Source organism: Calidris pugnax, unplaced genomic scaffold, assembly GCF_001431845.1.
Source record: "Calidris pugnax isolate Ruff unplaced genomic scaffold, ASM143184v1 scaffold183, whole genome shotgun sequence".
NCBI lineage: Eukaryota > Metazoa > Chordata > Aves > Charadriiformes > Scolopacidae > Calidris > Calidris pugnax.
In genome coordinates, this window is record NW_015090930.1 from 3,117,836 (window position 1) to 3,135,835 (window position 18,000).

An 18,000-nucleotide genomic window follows, 5' to 3' on the forward strand; every position below is an offset into this window, starting at 1 on the left:
CCCCCCCCTCCACTCTTGCATGGCTTAAGCACGGCCGCCTCCCTGCGCCCCCGCTCCGCAGCCGCATGCTACGGCCTCTCCCGCTGCCTGGTCCCAGCAGCGTCAGCGCGGTGGTTGCACGGGGGGGAACCCCTTTTCTGGTGGGGGAACCCCTTTTCTGGTGGGGGAAGGCTCTCTGTACCTGCGCCGGAGGAAGCCGGGACCAGCTGCAGCTCCCTTCCTCCACCTGGGCAAATAATTTGCATTATTTTCCTCTCTCCCTCTCTTTTTTTCCCCAGGTTGCGGCATCGCCATGCTGATCATCTCGGTTCTAATAGCCATATATTACAATATTATTCTGTGCTACACACTTTTCTACCTTTTTGCATCCTTTGTACCTGTGCTACCTTGGGCTTCCTGTAACAACCCGTGGAACACACCAGACTGTAAAGATAAAAACAAACTTTTGTTAGGTAAGTTGGGACAGGCTTTATTTATTTATTTTACCCCCCCCACCCCCGGGCTTTGTGGCCCTGCTGGGTTTCCAGAGCTTTCCTGGGCTCAGCTGCGCCCCTGGGAGATGCCAGTGGAGGCTGCGGATGCCTGTGGCCCCGTGAGGTTCCCAGCACGGAGGAACCCAAATCATTTGGAAGTCATCTCCATCAAAAAAAAAAAAAAAAAGCCCAACTTGGTGGGGTTTTTTTGGTTGGTTTGTTGTGGTTTTTTTTTTTGTTTGTTTGATTTTTGTTGTTGTTTATTTGTTTGGGGGTTTTTTGGGGGTGGTGGTGGTGGTTTTTTGTTTGTTTGGGATTTTGTTGTTGTTTTTTCCTCCCTCTTCCCCCCGAATAAAAGCTCTGTGTAGGGGAGAAAGCAGGGAAGATAATGGTGCAGCCTCTGCTTTCTCTAGAAGACAGAGAACATCTTAAGATGTTTAGTGGAAAAAGCTAAACTCGTTTTTGCAAACGGCCCAAAACATGCAATAACATGAAAAATAAATTGAGTCAATAACCTTCTGGAAGAGGTGTCAGCATGGGTAGTGGGATGTGATGCCCCCCAGCCCTTGTCCTGGGGGCTGGGAGCCATCTGGGTTGGATGCTGCACCCCGGGACTCCCTAATCCCGGCCCGGGGCTGCACCCTGGGCCCTGTCCCCGAGCAGGGTGACCCCCGAGAGGGGGAGTGAGCACTCCATGAAGGTGGAGAGAAGCTCTTCACTTCCTCAGACTATTTTTATGCCTTGGACATTTGGGATAAAGAGGAAAATCGTAAGACCCGGTTCTGTCAGACCCTTATAGCTTCTGTAAGCAAGCTGTTCCAGAAATCTAACACGGGACAAAAGCTCAAGTAATGTGTGTGATCTAATGTTTTTTGTTGTCATTTTACACCCAACCTGAAAACAGAATCTAGACAAGTTATTTTTCTCTTGGTTTTCTTTTCTTCCTAGATTCCTGCATTATCGGTGACCACCCAAAAATCCAAATCAAGAACTCCACTTTCTGTATGAGTGCCTATCCAAACTTGACTATGGTTAACTTCACCAGTGAAGGAAACAAAACGTTTGTCAGTGGAAGTGAAGAATACTTCAAGTAAGATCTTTCTTTCTTTAGAGACTTGTTAATGTTTCTCTAAAATCCACTGCAGCAGACAGCAAATCACTGTTTGGAAGACTAGAAATACAATGGTTAAGGACAACAAATGATACCAATTTTTAATGCCTAGGGATAATGAAAGCTAAATTTCAAACGTTGGACTATGCGTTCTGTTCCTGTGGTGCTTAGCACAGCTGGGGGGTTGGCCCATGCTTGGCATTTTTATCTACTACTGCAATGCAGATAAATAAAATAATACATGGTGAGAGTCACTGGAACCTTCTAGAGGAACCACTGAGAACGCTGAAGCAAAACAAAACACTGTAAGAATTTGCACTGAATCACTGCCTGCAGTTCCTGTCATTAATTTTTTTTCCTTTTTATTTATTTTTTTTTATTATTCTTAGGTACTTTGTATTGAAGATTTCGGCAGGGATTGAATATCCTGGTGAGATTAGATGGCCCTTGGCACTATCTCTTTTCCTAGCTTGGGTGATTGTATATGCCTCCCTTGCTAAAGGAATCAAGTCATCAGGAAAAGTAAGAAAAATATTTGCACTCATTCCCTTGAAGCAGCACGCTGCTTTCTTGCAAGGGAATCACACTCTTGTTTAAGGCACTGAATTACTGACTATTGTTTTCAGTAAATGGCTAAGTATTATGAAACACCTTTTTCCTGGCTGTGTTTTCCTGACTACCCAAAACCTAAAAAAAGGCTAATTTTGGTTCACAGTTTGTTCCCTAGGCTTCAGTAACTTTAAAATGAGCCCTTGAGCTGCACTCAGCAGTTGGATGGGAAAAAGGTGCCTTCAGCAGCTTTTCCTGTTCTGTGTGGTGGACATTAAAATTCTGCCATCACCCCACGTTTCACTGTAGTCGGGGAAATTTTGATGTAACTTAAGATGTTAAGTAAGTAACGTGTTTTAAAATCAGAACTGATTTAAAGTGGTCTGTGGTGAGCGTGAGCAGTGACAGCGTGTATCCTTTTTTCCCCAAGTATTTGTGTGCCATCTTTCTAAAACTCCTCCTTGTGGTAACCCAGCTCCTTGCTCTGGTTCTCCTACATCTCACGTGTCACCTTCTCCCTTGCCCTTCGAAGCTGCAGCTTTCTGCTACACCTCCTGACTAACAGCAATGACAAGAGAGGGAGCATGTCCTCTCATTGGCATGGATACAGCTATATGAATTGGCTATGCAGCTGCCTGAGCAGAAAAATGCAGCTTTTTCTTCAGCAGCTTGGGTGGGTTTGTGGTTTGTTTTTTTGGTTTTTTTTTGAAACCTGCAGGGATGGAATATTTGAGACTTCTCCATCAATGCCACTGCAATTTAACATGCAGATTAAAATGTTGGATTATGACATAGCATAAATCTAGTTTACTTACTAGAGTATATTGAAAAGAAGAAAAAAAAAAAAAGAGAAAAAAGGTTGGAGCAGAATAACTAGATATAACCCGGGATAAAGATAGGGGATTCCTGTTTCTCATAGAGATAGCTATGAGTTTTCTAGACCTGGACACAGTTTTTCCAGTTCCCAGAGCTCCCTTTGCATCTAGAAGCTGACAGTGTCTGTTGGGAGGTGGCTTGGGAATTAGCAGAAAAGCCAGAGGCTCAGAGTGCCAGGGAAAAGTTAGTGTGACAGGAAAAACTGTTTCATGAAGGGCCAGGGTCAAGAAACGGACAAAGTACAGGAGAGTAACTTGAGTTTGGATGTAGCAATAGGTATTTCTTTAAGTGAATCTTAAGGGTCAAGAAAAATATTGACTCCTTGGTGTCAGGATGTCCTTCTTTGAGACAAACTAAACCACAACACAGGGATAGAAAACCTTTATTTATGCTTAGATGGGTTCAGTGTATTCACTGCACAAAAATTAATTAGGGCAATTTCTTGAAACAGCGCTTTCTGGGAAAGCAGTTTCAAAAGCCACTTCAGCTCAGAGGATTCTGGCCCCTGTAAGATCCAGAGGTTAATGTGAAAAGGATTTGAAATGCTTTTGGGTAGAGTGTACAGCTTGACTGGCTGTGATCTAGCCATTTTATTTGCCCAGAGCTCTGCTCTGTATTAGGTAATTATTAAGACATTAAACACAGAACTTCTGTTGTTTATTTAGACATAATGATGATTAGGTCTAGCTGGATTGTTCTACTGATTTTCCTTTATTTGCATTGCCACCATAAATATTTCATGGTAATATGTAATAATTAGTAAAAAAAAAAGTATTTAGGCTTAGTTAAATACAGAGAAATATATCGGAAAAAAATCAGAATTTCAAGTGTTACTGAATGGCATTGCTCATTTCATTTCCATTGTGCTGTGCTAGTTTGGGCATTTAGCTGTAAATTCCTGTTGTTCCTCTCCAGACTTCCATTTCTGCTTTTTCTTTCCCTCTCTGTCTAGAACCTCAAGTCTTACCTCTGTTGCTATTGATGTTATTCCTGTTTCCAGCAGCAAGAAGAGCTATAAAATTTCAGATTTCTCAGGAATTAACCCCATTGTCTTCCTAGTTTATCCCCTGGCTGTTGTCTCTAAGCAATTTCTTTATTTGGGCAATAGCATAGCACTTGTATTCCCTTTCATATACACACAATGAAACCCTTTCAATGATTTTTTTTTTTTTTTTAAATTTATTTTTTTTATTTGTCCAGGTGGTGTACTTTACAGCTACATTCCCCTATGTTGTTCTCATCATCCTCCTTATAAGAGGAGTAACCCTCCCTGGAGCTGGAGCTGGAATCTGGTACTTCATCACTCCAAAGTGGGAGAAGCTCATTGATGCTATGGTGGGCTTACTACTGCTCTTCTAACTCTGTTAGAAATCTGTGTGACTCATTCACCCTTAGTGCCTGTTGCAAGCATTTCCTATGTGCAGAGGCAGGATTGTCATCTGTGAAACTTGTTCTTCGTCTCATGTGGAGTGTTGTCACAATGGATGTTTGTTGTTTGTGTGCACGTAACACTTTTTACGAATATTATTATAGATATGTTATTTACTTCACGTTTAATATTTCACCTGAATCTCTGAGTAGGTGCATTTGGAAAACAGGGAATTAAAAAAGAAGTATGCTTTTTCATACACTGGTGTCTGTTGGATGCTGCCTTGACTTGAACAAGCAGTTGAAGCCTTTAATAGGTAACATAGAAAAGTTATCTGCATTTCTTGCGAAATGCTCTGAATAGGTCTATTTTACTCATTGAGCAAATCTTGTTCTGAATAATGCATATGAGACATTAGGTTAACCCAAATTAAGCTATACATCCTAATCTAACTCCTCAATGGCATATATTCATAGAATTGTATAATGGTTTGGGCTGGAAGGGACCGTAAAGATCATCAAGTTCCAACCCCTCTGCCCTGGGCAGGGACACCTCCCACCAGACCAGGTTGCTCCAAGCCCCATCCAGCCTGGCCTTGAACCCCTCCAGGGATGGGGCAGCCACAGCTTCTCTGGGCAACCTCTTCCAGTGCCTCACCACCCTCACACTAAAGAATTCCTTCCAAATATCTGATCTAAATCTCCCCTCTTTCAGTTTAAAACCGTTACCCCTCATTCTGTCCCTCCACTACCTGATAAAGAGTCCCTCCCCATCTCTCCTGTAGCCTCCTTTAGGTACTAGAAGGGGCTATAAGGTCTCCTTGGAGCTTTCTTTTGTCCAGGCTGAACAGCCCCAATTCTCTCAGCCTGTCCTCATGGGAGAGGTGCTCCAGCCCTCTGATCATCCTCATGGCCTCCTCTGGACTTGCTCCAACATGTCTGTGTCCTCCTTGTGCTGGGGGCTCCACAGCTGGACACAGGACTGCAGGTGGGGTCTCACCAGAGCAGAGTAGAGGGGGACACTGACCTCCCTCACCCTGCTGGTCACACTTCTGATGCAGCCCAGGATATGGTTCAGACTCTTTTCTCTAGAAATATAAGAAGGATTTTTAGTGACACCTCAGGAAACCTGGTGATTTCCACACCCCTGCCTAAGAATTTTTTCCCCTCTATCAATAGAGGTGTGATATTGTACTGATAGATTGGTGATTAAAGCTGAAAACAATTTCCTGGATTAATTGTGCCGATCTTAATATCCTTAATATCTCTGCAATAATGGGTATTTTGATCTTTGGTGATGGGAGTATTGAATCTTTTGCAAACAATACCCAAATTAATTTTGCACTAAATACGAGCATTTTTGGATCCTACGTTGTGCAATAAAGGAGGTGGGAACCACTGACTTTTGCAAAATGGGCACCCTGGGTAAGTGTTCGATAATATTCAGGCAGGCTTCTGTTTTCAATTTTCTTTGCAGTTCAACAAAATAATAGCTGTGTATTACACTCAATTAGACAAAGGATTGGCTGGTTGCTGTCTGGTGACTTTTAAAGTAGCATTTCAGTAATATCTTCAAACTGCTTAGTGTGTTTATAAGTACACCTGTCTGTGAATTTGTGTGTATCTCCATTTCTGCACTGTGGACCTGGGTGGAAAATCAGACTTTGTAGGAAAGTTTGTAAATAGAAATACCAATGCTTCCAATATTTTGCAGGTGATAAGTAAGACCAACCCCCTTGAAATTCCAGGCAATTCAGATATGTTTTATCGAAATGCATTTAAGGCTTTGAAGAACTTACAGAACAAGGAATGCTGTTTTGGCTGTTGGTTTGGGTTTTTTTTGAGAGACTCAGCTGAGCAGGTCTTTTCTTCTGAGGGGAGGAAGCTGGGCCCTTGTGTCTAAAGAGCCTTACCTTATGCTATGCTGTTTGATGTACCCCTCTCATTCATAAATAGCACATCAAGCTACACCGAGGCTCTTTTATCAAGAAGATAAAGTATTATTTAGGGCCACATGCAGATAAGTCATCAGTACCTCATGGAGTTTTTTCCTCTTGATTTATAGTTTCTTTGCTGCATGTACTCAAACTGACATGTATCAAGCAATATAGATTGGATATTTGTGCTTTCCATATACAGCAAAGGTTATATTGTTCTTTTATATGAGCTCAGCAAGAACAGTACTCCTCATCAAATGGGCACTATGTATTTCAGGGTAGGATTTCGCTTTTAAATGTTCTGTTGACATCCATTTCTCTCAAGTTCATTTACAATTCTTGTGTGTTAATCCCCTATCAGTAACATTTAATAGTGTTATTGATCTTTCTGACTCTTTCCTGAAGCTAGTTCCTTTCCTGTCTATCTTACTTAGGTTTGGAAGGATGCTGCCACTCAGATTTTCTTCTCCTTATCTGCAGCATGGGGTGGTCTAATTACTCTCTCTTCCTACAACAAATTCCATAATAATTGCTACAGGTATGTGAGAGTGAAACCCATCGGTCTTATTTTATAGATCTTCTCCAAAACCAGTTATCTTCCAACTTGCAGAAATCTGGTTTGAAAAGCCCTCTACTTTTTTCCCCCTCTTCTTTTCTCTCCCCCCCCACCCGCCCTTTTTCTTTTCTTTTTTCCCTTCTTTCTCTTTTTCTGTTGTGTTCTGTTTCTCTAATCTTCTTCAGTTTTGTATATTTTATCTTCTTCCCAGGTCCTAATCTACTACTCTCAAGATGAGCCTTAGGCTTATTATAGTCCCTGTTGGCTCTTCATTTTCAGAATCAGCAGTTTTAGGTCAGAAAGCAATCTGGGAAGCTGTCAACAACTCTGAGCAGTGGTATGAAACCCTGCCAGTTGGCAGCCTCTGCTGAAGACCAACCTGTGTGTAGAATGGGCTGAAGTTTGTAATTGTGAGATGTGCATGAGTTTAATGTGCAATTTCCATATATGTAATTTTTGTCTCTCCTAAATGGAATTATTTTTTCCTATTACTCTTTCTGGAATTTTACACCTACAAAGTTATTTCAAGGTGTGAAATTTAAGATCGCTTTTATTTGTAATCACCGAAAGTTATTTTTCCAAGGAAAAAGTCACTGTTCTGGTGGCATAGTATAGTTTTTCATAAAAAAATGTGCTAGATAAATGTCTGCAGAAGGGAAAAAAAAGAAGCAAGTGGCATTATTAGAACATTTCCACTGCTATTTTATTGTCTTTAAAACCAATCTTGTTTCTGCTCAAGCAAATCTTTACTGATTCCTGCAATGGCAGAGCTGCTGATTCAGGACAGCCAAGAGCCTGCACAGGGACTGACAAGGGTGTGCTGAAAATCTTTCCTGAACCAAGACTTCAAAGCACACGCTTCCTGGGATTTGAGTTCCCATATCCTATAACTTCTAAGAACTGTATGCAAGAAACTGACCTTTAAAAAGAAATGGGGATTGGGATTTTAAAAAAAGAATTTCAAAAACATTTCCTACTATTGTTCAAAGCTAATTTAATATAATTATCCTAAAATATGGATGAGTAACAGTGTTGAGTACTCAGTAACTCCCGCCCAGCAGTCCTCTGGGTCCTGTTTCTGAAAGCTTTGATTATTTTTTTGTTTGTTTTGTTGGTGAATGAATATGTTCAGAGTATCAGGGCAAAAAATGGGAGAAGCATCATGCTATCTTTCTGCATTAATTTAGCGATGTTTCATGGCGTTTGGGAAATTTTAATGCAAATTTTGAATGAAAGGCATGGTAATAAAGTATAAAAATCTTATAGGTCTAATACTAAATACATGCTTTGTATGTATTTAGTATGAGGGATATGGAAGACTGAAGCAGAAATAATTAGAAAAGCTTAGTTACTTCTAATATTTTTAATTTTACAACACATTTTGAATACTGAAATGAAGCATGACTGTTTTCTCTTCCAATTTTTATATTCATTACATTCTAGTACTGCAGATAAAATGGCAGTTTTCAGTTACATATTCATTTTAAACATGATTAAATAATCTATAATTGCAGTAAATTTACATAAATTCACTTCATAAGCCATACCTAAAATATTTTACTTAAAACTTTTCTGGGTTTTGGAGGAAGATTAACACATTATGATTCCAAAGAGAACACTGTCATTTTTTTCTGTAGACCTGAAGAATTGACCCAGTCATTCCTGGTAAGAGATGCTCTGTTAGAGATTCCAAAAGTTTGTCAGCTCAGTGAGGTTCTTGACAGCCTTTCAGGTTGTATTTCATTCTGTTCCTGACAAACAAGTAGCAGTAGGAATAAGCAATTCTAGTCAACTTAAGAAAACAAACCAAAACAAACCCACCCCAAAAGCCAACCACTTTAAGGTGAGTGTGTTCCTAAGTTGTAATATTTCAAGGGGAAGTCTTCTGGACACACATATCGCGAACTAAAAATAAAATTTTTATCAAGAATGTAATAATTATGGATGGGGATCATGAGGGCTTGTTTCCTGTCAAGTCACATGTACAAGCCCAGTAGAATATGACATTCAGGTATGGATTTCTTTAGGTTCCCTTAATAATAACAACAGAAAATCGTACCAGTGAATCCTCTACAGATGGGCAGGCATTGAAATGAGCCCTGCAAGGTACAGAAAGCTTAACCCTGAACTTTTATGTATAAATATAGGAAAGGTACAGGACAAAAATCATCTTATCTGGATGGTGGTGGTTAGTCCATATGTAATACGGTAAGCAGATACCCACATCAGGCAAAGAGTAAAACACTGCATTATGGATCATATCATCACTGCTATCCTCTTCAGGGAGGCCAAAAGCAGAAGTACTTCTCCTCCTGTGTGGCCTGTGGCTTCCTATATGGCACGTGGGTGATGGGACCTTGCACAGCTGATTCCCAGTGATGGTGTGAAGACTCCTGTCATCTCTGATCAGCATCAAATGTACCTGATAAGTGTAAAAGTGTTCCTTCAGCAGCGTTCCCACAGGATGTGTGTGCTCATGAGAGAGACTCCTGAAATGTGTACAAAACCTTCCCTTGCATGTCTTGCAACAAGGTGACATGGCTTCTTGTTTTTTTCTTTTCAGGGACACATTGATAGTCACATGTACCAACAGTGCCACAAGTATATTTGCGGGCTTTGTCATCTTCTCAGTGATTGGCTTCATGGCAAATGAGCTCAAAGTGAACATCGAAGCTGTGGCAGACCAAGGTAGGGTATGCTGCTGTTTTGTTGCTTCGGCAGCACCTAGTGGCAACTTCAGCTCTATTTTTAATCATGACATTGACACTGGAGGTGGGAATGACAGCTTCAAACTGGAGTGGATTAGTTTGCCTACGAACTACTCGTAGGCATTTCAGTATGGGAGAAGGTACACTGGGAAGTCAAGGTATTTCTTGAAGCCTTCCTATCGCTTGTTTGGTAAGAGAAAGAAGCAAGCTGAGACTCATTTCAGATCTTTATCTAAGGGGGATAGGGTGAGATGTCTCCTTCATGTAGTCTAAGTGGTCACTGGCCTTCTCGTTTGTCTCTGCTGCTGCCTTGTCCGGTCTTCCAAGGTAAAGGTGTCCTTGATGGTGGGAATCTTGAATGAGAGGACAGTGGGCTTCGCTTTGCGGGGGGTGGAAGAAATGTGGTGTGAGAGGTGGACTGAGCTTCTGCACTGCGGGGAGCAGGGAGCTGCCTCCACAGAAAAGTAACAAATTTCTGAAGAACTGATTAGAAGATTTTGGTTAGTGAAGTGGGATGGTTATGAATGGGGATCTGAAAGGTCTTAACTGGTGGAGCTGAATGTGAATGGGAAGAGAATGACTGATGGGAGAATTGGTGCTGTCATGTATGATATGGTGTGAAGTAGCAGGAGACCGGAAGGGAGAAGCTTTTGGGATAAGATTCAGAGAAGTTTAAAGGGTTGGAAAAATCTGATGGGACTGTGGAGGGATAATTGTTAACCTCAGTCTAGTCCTACATTTCCTGTGAAATGTGCGGGACTTCCTAAGCCAACTCCCAGATTTTAAACTGTGTTCAAAAGACAGATTTGTAATAACTTTGTAATAACTTGTGTATATATTTACAGTCCCCCTACCATAGCTTTTTCTTTGTGCGCATGAGGATCTTAAGTGTATTGAATCAGCTTTCAGCACAGATCCAGTCATTTCCAAGCACTAAAAGGAAGTGATTAATATCTTCTCCATGAGCCATGGGGATGATTCCCAATGCTACACACCTCCAAGCATGGTAGCACAAAGTAAGAAGAAGCTCTAAACGGGAGGACGGCAGAGTTAAAAAAAATGAATATTGCATACTCATGGCTTCTATACGTGATGTGTTTCACTGTCTGCGTTATCACTAGACATTTTTCTGACGGGTTTGTTGTGTGGATAAATTCAATGCTGCAGGGTGCTACTTATAACCTAAGATACCTGACTGACTGAGCATCATCATTCAGAAATTGTAGCAGTGAGTTGACAATAGCAGATAGAAGTGAAGACAACTTTACAGTTTTCTTTATGGTAGCATTTGTGTGTCATTCTGGATAAATTAGGTATTAAGATTAATCTGCATTTAACAATGTTGTGGGAGCTAAATGCAAAACAGACAACATGACACAGAAATCCTGTAGCTGTAGGAACAAGAGGCAGTGAAGCATTCTTTATTTTTTCTTGGAAAGTGCCTTTTCTCAAAACTTTAATGTTTCTAATTTTTTATTAGAAATCAGCTACTACAGGTGAAAGGAGGAGAACAACAGAGGAGGGAACAAGATGCTGCTGGTTAAGGAAAAAAAAAGGGGCTGTTCGTTATCTTTTGCTTATTTCTTCTCTGTAAACTGAAACATCTGAAACATGGATAATCCAGCAGACTTTGCAGTACTTCTGACCTCAGAGATGCAAATAATGGTGCCAGGTCACATGTAATTTCTGCAGCTCCTTTGGTTGATACATGGTAACCCAGATGTTAAGGTGAGGGGAAGCTTGTGAGCTGCAGTTCAGTCACAGAGAGTTAGTTTGGTGCTTGCACCCATGTTGGGATGGGCTGCTATAACCAGGCTGTGGATTCAACTAGAGGATCTGAGAGGAGAATTTTATAGGATGGTCAGCTGGCAAACTGTTCTTGATAGCGAGTAGAATCATAGAATAATCTGGGTTGGAAGGGACCATTAAAGGTCATTGAGTCCAATTCTCCTGCAGTGAGCAGGGACGTCTTCAACTACATCAGGTGGCTTAGAGCACTCTCCAACCTGACCTTGAATGTTTCCAGTGATGGAGAATCTACCACCTTTCTGGGCAAGCTGTGCCAGTCTCTCACCACCCTCATCATTGTATATAGTCTAAATCTACCATCTTTTAGTTTAAAGCCATTACCACTTGTCCTATCACAACAGGCCCTGATAAAAAGTCTGCCCTCATCTTTCTTATAAGCACCCTTTAAGTAGTGGAAGGCTGCAGTAAGGTCTCCCTAGAGCCACCTCTCTCCAGGCTGAACAACCCCAACTCTCTCCCTCATCTTTCTTATAAGCACCCTTTAAGTAGTGGAAGGCTGCAGTAAGGTCTCCCTAGAGCCACCTCTCTCCAGGCTGAACAACCCCAACTCTCTCAGCCTGTCCTCATAGGGGAGGTGATCATTTCTGTGGCCCTATTCTGGACCTGCTCCAAACAGGTCCATGTCTTAGACCCTGTCAAGTAGTAGGGGATACTGCACTTGCAAGCTAATGCGATGTCAGTTCAGTCTTTAGTGTCTCGTCTCTTCTTTTTGGTCTGCTAGCTAAATGGGAACAGAAAAGTTTCACTGTCATCTTCATTTTCCGGCTGGATTAGACCTTATGTGAGGCCAGGTGTTTTAGGAGTAATGTTTCCATTAATGTTTCAATTCTACCTCCATCCTGAAATGAACGGCAAATAAAAAAAAAAAACACCTAGCCCCAAAATCTTAAACCACACTGTAGTTACAGAAACTATTTTAAGGGGTTGGTGGACAAAACAATGAGGAGAAATGCTCTGCTGGACCTTGTACTAAGAAACAAAGAAGGTCTGGTTGGGGATGTAAAGGTTGAGAGTATTCTTGGCTGCAGTGACCCTGAGATGGTGGAGTTCAGGATTGTGTGTGGAAGTAGGCCAAAAAGCAGAATTACAGCCCTGAACTTCAGGAGAGCTGACTCGGGCCTCTTCAAAGACCTACTTCGAGTAGTCCCATGGGCTAACGCTCTAGATGGAAGGGGGGTGCAAGAGAGCTGGCTAATATTTAAGCACCACTTCTTCCAAGCTAAAGATGAGTACATCCCTAAGAGCAAGAAGTTGGGCAAAGGAAGCAGGAAACCTGCTTGGATGAGCAGGGAGATTCTGGAAAAACTCAGAAAGATGAAGAAAGTTTATAAAATGTGGAAAAAAAGACTGTCCACTTGGGAGTATAGGAGCGCTGTCAGAGTACACGGGGATGCAATGAGGAAGGCTAGGGTCTGCTTGGAATTAAACCTGGCAGGGGATGTCAAGGACAGTAAGAAGGGCTTCTTCAAGTACATCAGCAGTAAAAGGAGGACAAAGGAAAATGTGGTCCCTCCGCTGAATGAGATGGGTGCCCTGATGATGGAGGATGCAGAGAAGGCAGAGCTGATGAATGACTTCTTTACTTCAGTCTTTACTGCAGGGCTGGCCCTTAAGAACCCCAGACCCGGGAGGTAGAAGAGAGTGCCTGAGATAAGGAAGACTGTCCCTCAATCACAGAAGATTGGGTTAAAGATCGTTTAAGGACTGATCTCCCTTCAGGTTTTAAAACCTTGAATGAAATTGTTAATGGAAATCAGAAGGATTTTTTTTTTCTTTTTTCCTCCTAAAATATTAATCTGAAATACATAATATTTTTTTTCATTTAGAATCTTCATTTCAGCAAAAAAATCATGCACCTGATGAACAAATAAAATGCTTTTTCATGGAGGGCAAGACAGGTTAATCTATTTTCATTCTAGTCTCTCAGTTTATTTGAGAACATACTCCAGTTGAAAAATTTTAGTAAAATGAAAGTTCAAGGTCATTTGACATCTTTCTGTTTCAACACATGTAAAACCTTTGACTTTTTCCTGGCTTTAGTAGCCTTTTAGAAAGAGTTCATATGCCCCTAAATCTCTGAAGATGGAGAGGATGGGAGCCAGTCCCCCTGTGACTGTTCACCTGTGTCTGGATGCTCCTGAGCATGTCCTACCTTGGAGAGTTATGAGGGGCCGGGATGGAGAGATGTGCACTTTCATATTCTATAATTAAACTTTCCCTAAAATTGTGATTAATAGGAACTCATTATTCTGAGACATAATTAAACTCCTACATGTAGGAAGCTAGTGCAAACAGAGCCCTTATCTCTAATAGTGAAGAAGAAATCTTTAATCAAGGGATGAAAGCACATGTTCATGAATACGTAGTAGTTCTATGTGTACCGTCCTATTCCAAAAAGCCATTTTTCTGCAGCACATTTTAAAGGCATCAACACTTACGAAGTCATCTATATTTGCTGGGGTATTTTTTTGGTGGTTTGGGTTTGGTTTTTTTTTTCCATGTTTTTAACTTTCTTCCTCCTGGAATCTCTGCTAAGGCACGTGGAAAATAAGGAGGTGATTGGTGACAGCCAACATGGCTTCACCAAGAGCAAGTCATGCCTAACAAACTTGGTGGCCTTCTACAAATGCACTACAGCATTGGTAGGTAAGGGGAGAACAGACACCGTCTACCAGAACTTGAGCATTTGATACTGTCCCGCATGATATCCTGGTCTCTCAATTGGAAAGGCATGGATTTGATGGATGGGGCCACTCAGTGGATAAGGAACTGGCTGGATGGTCAGTACTGGGACCAGTACCATTTAACATGTTTGTCAGACACATGGACAGTGGGATTGAGTGCACTCTCAGCAAGTTTGCCAACGACATCAAGCTGTGCGGCGTGGTTGACGCTGGAGGGAAGGGATTGCCATCCAGAGGGACCTCGACAGGCTTGAGAGGTGGGCTTGTGTGAACCTCATGGCAATCCCAGGCAGAAATACAGGTTGGGCAGAGAATGGATTGAGAGCAGCCCTGAGGAGAAGGACTTGGAGATGTTCATGGATGAGAAGCTCAATGTGAGCAAGCAATGTGCACTCACAGCCCAGAAGGCCAGCCCTATCCTGGGCTGCATCAAGAGAAGTGTGGCCAGCAGGTCAAGGGAGGTGATTCTGCCCCTCTGCTCCACTCTGGTGAGACCCCACCTGGAGCACTGTGTCCAGCTTTGGAGTGCTCAGCACAGGAAGGACATGGACCTCTTGGAACAGGTCCAGCGGAGGGCCAGGAAGATGCTCAGAGGGCTGGAGCACCTCTGATGTGAGGACAGGCTGAGAGAGTTTGGGTTGTTTAGCCTTGAGAGGGGAAGGCTCCCAGGAGACCTTATAGCAGCCTTCCAGTACCTAAAGGAGGCTACAGGAGAGATGAGGAGGGACTCTTTACCAGGGAGTGGAGGGACAGAATGAGGGGTAATGGCTTTAAACTGAAAGAGGGAAGATTTAGATTGGATTTTAGGAAGAAATTCCTGTGAGGGTGGTGAGGCACTGGAGCCAGGTTGCCCAGGGAAGCTGTGGATGCCCTTCCCCTGGAAATGTTCGAGACCAGGCTGGATGGGGCTTTAAGCAATCTGGTCTGGTGGCAGGTGGCCCTGCCCATGGCAGGGCAGTTGAAACCAGATGATCTTTAAGGTCCCTTCCAACCCAAACCGTTCGATGAACTTTCCTATTTGTCTTCTGTTCAGAACAAACTCCAAACCCTTCACAACTTGTCTGTGGAGATTATTTCACATCCTGCTACAACTGCGTTTTTCGCAGTAGGTGAGATGGCAACAGTTCTCTCCTGAACAGAAACAGTGTGGGGGAGCTGTGGGAAATGCAGTAACCTAGATCAGAAATAGCCAGGACAAGAGTGTGTTTGGAGCCCCTTTTCGTGGCATGGGGCATGGCATTAGCACAACTTGGATCTCATTTGTATTTTGCCTGACAGGAAACATCCTTCAGAGCATTTGAAACGGGCACTCCTTTAATTGGGATAAATGGAGAAGAAGTGCCATCTACTGTAACGCTACCGCCACGTTACTGCAGCCTTTTCTCCCTGGCAAATCTAAATCTTGTAGAAATATTTTTTTCTTTACAGTCAATAAAAATTATACCCCAATATATCAAACCAACAGAGAAAGGAAAATTCCTGAGTAAGGCTCTACAAGACCTCCATCTCTTTATTTTTTTTTTCTGTTGTGCATTATTTCAGAATTTCTTTTGGATTTTTTTAGATCCTCTGTAGTTATTACCTTGTGTCAGGTATCAGCTCCGTGCATCTGTTATGTTCTCTCCTTCTCATTTATCTGTGTGCTGATGAGTTAAAGAAGGGTATTTACTTTCCCAGTCATCCCTGGAGTACTGAGGTGTGGGTGGTTGCTATGTTGATCTAAGGCTGGGTTGCTCATTGGCAGGGACGGTGGCAGGAATTTGATCATAGGGCAGGAAGGAAACGTAGCTGCAGTACATGATTTGTGTTTATTTTTCAGGATTGGATCAATATGTTAGTATACTGGGCTGCAGCTTGGAAAGTAGGAATGTACGAGTGTTTTGAAACTTACAGCCAATATAGAAATTAATCATGTGGGGCTAAATTCTGCTATGCTTAAATATTTCTGTAAATAGGTGAGACTGAACGGGATCTTTTTTACTTATATCAAGCAAAGTAATATTGCAATATTAGACTTTGAAGTATGACTCTTCACCTCTCCCTCTTTTCCATTTAGTCAACAGTGTTAGTGCGGTGCAGGATGTCACAGCCTGTTTTTTTTTCCTTGTTTCTAGGTCCTGGAATTGCTTTTGTGGTTTACCCAGAAGCCTTAACTAGGCTTCCCCTCTCTCCGTTCTGGGCTATAATATTCTTTTTGATGCTTCTGACACTTGGATTGGACACTATGGTAAACTGCTTTTGTTTCCCATTCTTTTCCCCTTGCATGTCCTATTTATTTGTTTGGAGGACCACGAGATTAATCGCTATTTTCCACGCGGTCAGTGAACCGCTTTCCAAACAGAGGAATGAGGTAAGGCCGTCAATGCTGAAATAATTTGGGTGAAGCTTTGGTGTTGACATCTGAGCATTTAACACCTAGGATTCAAAATACTGTCTTAAATTCCATTATATCAGGTTGGACTGCTTTGCATGGGTTGCGTGCGCTGAAACTAATCCTTGTTATTTTATCTTTCAGTTTGCCACTATCGAGACGATAGTGACCTCCGTTTCGGATGAGTTCCCCAAATACTTACGTACGCACAAGGCACTGTTCACTCTTGGGTGCTGCGTCTCCTTTTTCATCATGGGATTTCCTATGATCACTCAGGTAATAATATTATCCTTGAGCATCACTGTCTGTCCCAAATCCCCCTCTGGCGGCCGTTCTCCTCCTGTGCAAGTTGCAAAAGATGAGGCTGAATTCTGCCACATGCGCAAAGACACCGTGTGAGTCTGAAAGCCTTATTTTTTTTACTTTAAATGAGTGCTCTGAATGAGATATAGTTAAAAGACTTTGCTGTTCAAATCTTTCTAAGAATCCGACTTTTAAAATTTATCCCTAGCCAAACATCTCCAAATTAATCGCGTAAGTTAGGTATTCATTTAAGAAAAAAAATAAAGTTTGTATGTCATATAAGAAAGCACACCAGTTTTGGGTGCCTTTCCTCCCAGATTAGATGTATACTGGTAGTCTTGGCAAACTGTGGTGTCAATAATGAAATTCTCATCTACTGGTGATAGTCTTCAGTGTCTTATGTCCACTAATTGCTCCAGCATTATAAACTTTCAACAATTTCAAGAAGAGGTGCACAAAACCTATTTTACTATTTTATTCATAATTTTCCTACCTTTTATTTCTTTCTTTCCCCTCACCTCATCACCTGCCAGCCCAACTTTGCTGTTCCAAAGCCTAGCATGGATTCAGTCCTTCCTTCACTTGAATTGTGCTGTTTAACCTCTGCCCTGAAGATAGGGCATGACATCCTTCCCAAAGGGATGAACTGGACTCACTATTACAGTATTCCTGATTTCAATGGTGATTTTTTAAATTTTTGCCACAATATTAAGAGGTTAGAAACGCTGCTGGTGAAAGGTCTTGTTGCAGTTCTGTTCTTAATCTGAAAGGACCAAACCCAATGTCCTCCCAAGGTGTGTTAGCTACCGGACTCAGGTTTACCTTCTGCTTTTTTCTTGTTGGATTTGATATTCATTCAGCCACAAGGAAGAAACTACAGCATGAGCCTGTCGCCGCTCAACGTGTGGATGCTTATTTGGGATAGGGAGTCCTGGGTCCTGCTCCTGTCCCTTTTGCCTATCTCAGTGCCAGCTAGATTTGTGACCCATGTGAAGGGAGACACCAGCTATATGCCACGGGTAATGACTCTTTTATCCTTTTTTTTCTTTAGGGTGGAATGTACATGTTGCAGCTTGTGGATACTTATGCAGCTTCTTATTCTCTCGTCATCATTGCCATCTTTGAGCTTGTTGGAGTTTCCTATATATATGGTAAGAAAAATTACTGTTGTTGGGTTGCCTATGTCAAAGTAACATTTTAGCATACGGTAAAGTAGCTGGTAACATGAAATTCTCGAGGAAAGGAGTAACACTTT

General features: G+C 41.9%; 1 protein-coding gene across 1 annotated transcript in view; it reads left to right on the forward strand.

Annotated features, from left to right (window-relative positions):
• Positions 1–18,000, forward strand: part of SLC6A5 (solute carrier family 6 (neurotransmitter transporter), member 5) — a 41,048-nt gene that overhangs the window by 7,127 nt on the left and 15,921 nt on the right. Inside the window, exons 6-14 of the mRNA XM_014951583.1 lie at positions 279–452; positions 1,422–1,563; positions 1,974–2,106; positions 4,210–4,344; positions 6,749–6,852; positions 9,434–9,558; positions 16,186–16,298; positions 16,587–16,718; positions 17,797–17,896. Coding sequence (XP_014807069.1) covers positions 279–452; positions 1,422–1,563; positions 1,974–2,106; positions 4,210–4,344; positions 6,749–6,852; positions 9,434–9,558; positions 16,186–16,298; positions 16,587–16,718; positions 17,797–17,896 — 1,158 coding nt within the window. The remainder of the gene's footprint in view (positions 1–278; positions 453–1,421; positions 1,564–1,973; positions 2,107–4,209; positions 4,345–6,748; positions 6,853–9,433; positions 9,559–16,185; positions 16,299–16,586; positions 16,719–17,796; positions 17,897–18,000) is intronic.